Raw genomic sequence first — 7,000 nt, 5'->3', positions numbered from 1 at the left:
GATGACGCCGTGACTGAGTGTGGAATCATGGGAGTTGTCGTCTTCATCCCCACAGCCGACTAGGGTTGGGTACCGAAACCCGGTACCAATATGGCAGCGGTACCTATGTAACCGGTATGGTTTGGTATGATATACTGTTCTAGTGGTTTTTGGATATTTTAATAAAAAATCTTACATATTGCACCTTTAATAATCACTGCTATACTGATAAAAACGATTATAACTTTCAAATTGTGTAAATATAATATATTATAATATACAATGAGGAAAAATGCCCACATTTTTATTTTACATAGTACATTAAATATTTGTAATCTTCTTGGCAACAAAGATGGTTTGGCTGAATGTTTCCTCGCTTTAAATAAATAAACGAAATAAATAAATAGACAGACAAATAGATTCAAAAGCCAACTGAGCAACATGCATCATCAATCAACTTTCTGCTATGCATTTTACATTTTTAAGAAAGAATATTTACATTCGTTATACTGACAAATAAAATGAAAAATGGTTCAATAATTTCAGTGAGATAACATATAATATAATATAATATAATATAATATAATATAATATATAATATAAAATTTAATCAGTATAAAACACTTTAATATAATATAATCTACAATGTGGGGAAAAAAATTAATTTTTAACAAAATTTTTATTTATCAATGCATTAAAAAAGTAATGGTTGAGCAATGGAAATAAATAAATGACCCTTTTAAAGGTGGGGTAAGCGATTTCTGGAAGCAAATGTTGACATTTGAAATCACCATAAACGAAATAAATAAATAGACAGACAAATAGATTCAAAAGCCAACTGAGCAACATGCATCATCAATCAACTTTCTGCTATGCATTTTACATTTTTAAGAAAGAATATTTACATTCGTTATACTGACAAATAAAATGAAAAATGGTTCAATAATTTCAGTGAGATAACATATAATATAATATAATATAATATAATATAATATAATATATAATATAAAATTTAATCAGTATAAAACACTTTAATATAATATAATCTACAATGTGGGGAAAAAAATTAATTTTTAACAAAATTTTTATTTATCAATGCATTAAAAAAGTAATGGTTGAGCAATGGAAATAAATAAATGACCCTTTTAAAGGTGGGGTAAGCGATTTCTGGAAGCAAATGTGGACATTTGAAATCACCAAAATAAACACGCCCCTACCCCAAAAGGGTCTCGCCCCTATTTTGATAGCTCCGCCCCACACATACGTACGCAACCCAGGCAACGATTAGTTCTGTGAAACAAAGCAAAACCGTGTTACACCGGACGCGAATGGCGCGGCGCGACAAAATACTATGGAACTCATTATAATCAGTGATACTGTCTACACCATAGATATATATATACATATCTATGGTCTACACTGGATGTGGCGCGGCACGACAAATCCCCTAAAGAAAACTGCTGCTGCATTCTATTCATGACGTATTGACACAAATTTCAAATGATTTTCAACGGTCGCTTTGTCGCGTCCAGTGTACTAGACAAACTTTAGCTGTTGCGGCACAGACACGGTGTGGTGCGGCGCGACAAAATACTATAGAACTCGTAATCAGTGATGCTGTCTACACCATAGATATATATACATATCTATGGTCTACACTGGATGTGGCGCGGCACGACAAATCCCCTAAAGAAAACTGCTGCTGCATTCGAGTCATGACGTATTGACACAAATTTCAAATGATTTTCAACGGTCGCTTTGTCGCGTCCAGTGTACTAGACAGACTTTAGCTGTTGCGGCGCAGACACGGTGTTACTCAACTATCGAGAAGAAACAAAGCAACCTCGGCATCCGATCGCAGTCCTTCCGCTCCTTGAGATCCGATATTTACACGGTCCTACTTCTTGCCTTATTGCCTTAAGCCTTCTTTTGTTCCGCAGACGTTTTCCTCTTTTGTTTTTTATCCGCCATCTCTATCTTTCTGTCGCTCGGCTCGCTAATGTGAGCACTAAACGCTCTCTCCTCCACATCATGAGTAGACACGCGTCCCTTACTGCTGATTGGCTACAAGTTTGTTTTGTTTTTATGATCTAAAAGTGATCAGTTTAGGATAAGGGGGTGCATTCAGAGAGCCGGATGGTTAATCTTACCCTCTCCGGAGCGTGTCTGGCCCGGGATAGAAGGAGGTGGAGTGGGTTTGGGCGGGAAATCTGACATAATGCCTTGCAACTTATTCCGGCGGTTTTCTGAACCTGGGCAGAGGAAGTGAGAGGACTAAACAAACCAGCAGACAGAGCAGGAAAAAATAAAATAAAATCCACTGCTGCCAGTCACTCAGGTAAAAAGAATATCAGGGAAACAAACAAGCGTGCAGTAACGTGAGGACCGAATGGAGGTCCCGTCAACAGATTTCATCAACAGGAAGTTACAAACAAAAGCTAATTAAAAGAAAACAATAAGTGGTCACAGCATGACAATAAAGGGAACGGAAACCCTCACATCCACTGTCAAAAATACTTGCAGGAATGGCGAGTTGTCTAGTAGTACTTCTCATGACCATATTTCCAAAAATGTTGAACATATGGGCCTCCATACCTAATTCACGGCCGTCTCCAGATATGCGAGCTTCTCCCGCCCCTTCGCCTTCCTCTCCTGAGCCCAAGAAATCGAACTCGCCCAGAGCGTCCTCAGAATCATCTTCATCATCGTCATCCTCAGGGTCAAGATCTGTGGTCATGGATTCTCCACCCATCTATATGTGTAAAGGCGACACGCTGTTAGGAATAAAACAGGATTTGTGCGTGCAGACCTTATCTTCATGTAAACACTCTGACCTTGCTCCTGGACTTCTTGTTTTTGCGTCCGTCAATGCAGTCTGTAGTCATGCCCTGGAAGTCCTCCTCTTCATCACTGTCATCATCATCGTCGTCCTCACAGCCACGAAGGAAAGGAATCTTATCCAGGACAGAGCTGCCCAACCGTTCTTTAGAGCTCTCTTTTCCAGCACGTCTGCAGGAGAGATATTTCTTCATGATTACCACAACAAGCATAACCGCAAAAACTTTACTTTCAAAAATGGCCTTGCAAACACATATGAAATTAGAACACCTCTTTCAAGTCTCTTGTGGATTATTGATTGTCTAAACTGCTAGGAACAGCAACATGATAAAGTACACAATGTTCAGTTAGGAGTTATATTTATTATGAACAGTTAAAGGAATAAACAATCCCTCGGCCAAGAAACAAACTGCATTATCCTAACAAATGCTGTCTGCAGTTGCCAAGCAACACAAGTCAAAGTGCAGTCAAAGGTGTGTTTACAGCAGCATTCAGCTGTGGGAAATTTGATACGTAAAATAAAACAAAATTAAAATGAAACAAAAAATAAATAAAATAAAAGCAAGACAAAAAAAATTACATTGTAATGCAAAAAAACAAACAAACAAACAACAACAAAAAAACTGAACAAAACAAAAATAGAACATTACAAAAACAAAACAAACAGAACAAAAGAAGAATCAAGCACAAAAAAATAAATACAACAAAAAACAAAACAGAATAAACAATAACAAAACAAAAAAGGAATTAAAAAGTAGAAAACAGAAACCCACACTCACAAAAAAAAAAACATTTTTACAATTTTACAACCGATTTAAACATTGCTCATCCAATTAGAAATTTAAGTTTGAATTGTTTCAGTCTGTTTTCATAATATCCCACTTATCACACAAATAAATAACAAATAAATGGGTGTTAAACTGATTGATTTTTTTTTTTACAAGAGATAATTTAATTAATTTTACAAGAGATTGTTTAATATTGATTAAGATTCCTCAATTCCTAAAGATGACAGAATTTTCATTTTTGGGTGAACTATCCCTTTAATACTAATATGTCAAAATGCGTGTTGCTCTAACCGTTTGATTTGCTCTTCTATTTGGCGCACTAGTAGTGACTCTTCTCCACTGTGAGGTTCTGGTTCTGTGGGCGGTTCGCTAGGAGGAGGCCCATTCGCCTCTGGGCTGTTGCGACCCAACAGGGAACGAACACGTTTGGAACGCATGTCCAAGATGGTGTCAGAATATCCCACCTCCTCCAGATACCTGCTCACGTGCACACACAAAAACACCACATGCACAGGGTCAGCACATTATTTTTGATAAATAAATCTGAAAATGAATGCAAACAAAATACACTGACTTGCGCAATAACTGACGGCCCTCCTTCCAAGGCATCTGATTGGTTGGTTCCGAATCTGAATCTGCAGGCCCATTAGGTACTGTGAGAAACAGAATGATGTCACTGAACACAAAGAAAACATATAACCAGCAGCATACAGTATTTGTTCTGGGCATGATTAACATGTGTTGGTAAATTTGAATCACATCAAGTTTCATAAGTGCATGTGCTTAATAGGTTAGTTTTTGTGTTGTTACTTGGTTCAGCTTCTGTCTCTGGTTTCTTCTCTCCAGGGCTCTGGTCAGTGCCACTTTTCAGCTTCTGATGTTTGGCCCTGGGATCAAAATGACAAGATTATAAGTGATTAACACACAAACTCTTGGAAACATCCTCAGATCTCTCAATGTGCTTCAGGACAGCATCTTCTCTCAAACAATTAAACAGAAAAAAATAAAAGCAGAAAATCAAGGCAACACAAAAAAGAAACCCAATATAAAGCAAAAAAATTGAACAAAACAACACAAAAAAAAATTACAAAACAAATACATAATAGAACATAAAAAGAACAAAAAAAAAAACAATACAACAAAGTTCAAAACAAAAATACAGAACAAAAACAAAACTACAAACCAAAAACAGAATAAAGCAGAAAAACAGCAAAACAAAACAGAAAAGTAACAAAACAAAAATAGAACAAAGCAGAAAAAAAACAAAATAAAACAGAAAAGTAGCAAAACAAAAAAAAGAACAAAGCAGAAAAATAACATAAAACAGAAAAGTAACAAAACAAAAATAGAACAAAGCAGAAAAAAAACAAAATAAAACAGAAAAGTAGCAAAACAAAAAAAAGAACAAAGCAGAAAAGTAACATAAAACAGAAAAGTAACAAAACAAAAATAGAACAAAGCAGAAAAATAACATAACACAGAAAAGTAGCAAAACAAAAAAAAGAACAAAGCAGAAAAATAACATAAAACAGAAAAGTAGCAAAACAAAAAAAGAACAAAGCAGATATAAAACAGAAAAGTAACAAAACAAAAAAATAACAAAACAAAAGTAACAGAAAACAAACACACACACAAAAACAGAACATAAAAAAAGAACAAAAAAAGGAAATTTTACAACAGCTTAACATGGCTCATCCAATTGAAATTTAAAGTTGTAAGTGTTTCGATCCATTTTTTATCACTTTTTTGTAATGTTCTATTGTGTTTTTACTGAGCAGGGGTTTCACATTATACGGCGAGCTAAAGAGGCTCATCTGTGTGTCGGCTCACCTCTCCTGTTTCAGAGCGTATTCCAGCATCTTGATTCGCCGCACCAGATCCTGCTTCATGTTCTCCTGACCTTTCCTCTCACCCTGCAGAAACGCCACCTGAGCCTGAGACAGCAGCAGCAGCACAGGAAGACAGACAGACATAGAGGGAAAGAGAGAGATATAAATAAGGTAAGGGTTCAAACGAGATATATCTGAGAGAAAATGAAAGGTTATATGCAGAAGCCTCGTGATCGTACCACCACCAATGACATTCTGAGGGCAACGGATAACTAAAGGCCAGCAATTCCACAAGCTTTATTTTAGACTGCTGCTGACTGTGCGTTGACCAGAATCATGAAAGGCAAATATGTTGACAGAAAAAAGACGATAAAATCGGAGAAACCACAAACCATTCATTTCCAAATTTGTCATGGTTTAAAAGAGACAGAAAACAGATAAATAAATAAAAATGGGCCTCAATCGCCCCCTAGAGTCCACCGTAAATCCCACATCAATCAGAAATGCCAAATTACCAACAATTTACATAATTTCAGATTATTAATCATGTTTGCACGTCTCTACTACAAAATGTGCTGCTTTACGACCCAGTGAATCTATGCCTTTAGGTAAACAAAAACCTCTAATGCCGAGTTCACACAAGTCATCGGATCACAGTTGTTTTCACACTGCAGGACTATCTGGGGTAGCATTCAGTTGCTGCTGTGTTCACATTGCACGATGGATCGGCGACAAGAGGTTACACACTGCATGACTTTACAATAGGAAGAATCGAACAACTCTCCCCGTGTTCCATTCGGAAGGGCTCATCCCTATGCCCAAATCCGTTCAAAGGGTTTACCCTCCGGAGTGAGAGCTTTGAAGGGTTGAAGGGTATAGGGGACCAAACAACTGTTTCTTGAAGTGCCCTTCTGCGTCATCATCACGTGCCCACACGGAGGAGCCGTCATCATACAAAGAATCTGCGCAAAGGATCATGGGTAGCCCGAAGTGTCCATCAGTTGTACCCTCCGAAATCCTTCATTCCGAAGGGCCCTTTGAAGTGGCCAGTTTTGAGCACTTTGGTTTGGAACGACCCTTCAATATGGCGGCCATGATTGTTTTCACTCCGAAGTGCCCTTCGGAGGGCGATATATCCCATTTGGAACGCACCGACTGTCTGGTCCACAAACTACGTTTCATAACCAAACGCATGCGAGAAGTGATAAGGAAAGTGAGATCAGAGTTCTCGCTCGCGCGAGACTGGAAATGTTGTTAAAATGTTATTAAAATTATCCTCCATTTCTTGGGTCCAAATAGGCCGAGAAGGAGCCTTTCTCGGAACCGAAGCCATGCTTGCCGATATTGTGATCTATAACTCCTCCCCGAAGCCCTGTACCTTGCTCTCTCATTGGCTGTAGGTCATCGCCGATGTATTTTTCAGTCAGAACTCATTTCACACAGCAGGATTTTGAATCGCCGACAGGTCCAGATATTTAGCATGGCAAATATTTCACGGGCGTCGATCGAGTCTTTTGAGATTTCTCAAAAGTTGTCGGCGAGTGAAAATCAGGGCTAAAATCGTGC

The 7,000-nt window shown here is 37.8% G+C and overlaps 1 protein-coding gene across 3 annotated transcripts in view; it reads right to left on the bottom strand.

The window, feature by feature from the left end:
* Positions 1 to 7,000, bottom strand: part of LOC107728163 (striatin-4-like) — a 28,520-nt gene that overhangs the window by 12,575 nt on the left and 8,945 nt on the right. For 2 of the 3 annotated variants that reach the window (XM_016538253.1, XM_016538256.1), the window contains 7 exons: positions 5,436 to 5,539; positions 4,416 to 4,492; positions 4,180 to 4,258; positions 3,897 to 4,082; positions 2,814 to 2,988; positions 2,575 to 2,731; positions 2,130 to 2,231 (listed from right to left, as the gene is read on the bottom strand). In XM_016538253.1, coding sequence (XP_016393739.1) covers positions 2,130 to 2,231; positions 2,575 to 2,731; positions 2,814 to 2,988; positions 3,897 to 4,082; positions 4,180 to 4,258; positions 4,416 to 4,492; positions 5,436 to 5,539 — 880 coding nt within the window. The remainder of the gene's footprint in view (positions 1 to 2,129; positions 2,232 to 2,574; positions 2,732 to 2,813; positions 2,989 to 3,896; positions 4,083 to 4,179; positions 4,259 to 4,415; positions 4,493 to 5,435; positions 5,540 to 7,000) is intronic. The other variant, XM_016538254.1, reaches the window with a different exon arrangement.

The sequence above is a fragment of the Sinocyclocheilus rhinocerous genome, unplaced genomic scaffold (assembly GCF_001515625.1).
Source record: "Sinocyclocheilus rhinocerous isolate Xijiao unplaced genomic scaffold, SAMN03320098_v1.1 scaffold2834, whole genome shotgun sequence".
Classification (NCBI taxonomy): domain Eukaryota; kingdom Metazoa; phylum Chordata; class Actinopteri; order Cypriniformes; family Cyprinidae; genus Sinocyclocheilus; species Sinocyclocheilus rhinocerous.
This window is presented reverse-complemented; position numbering and strand designations above follow the sequence as displayed.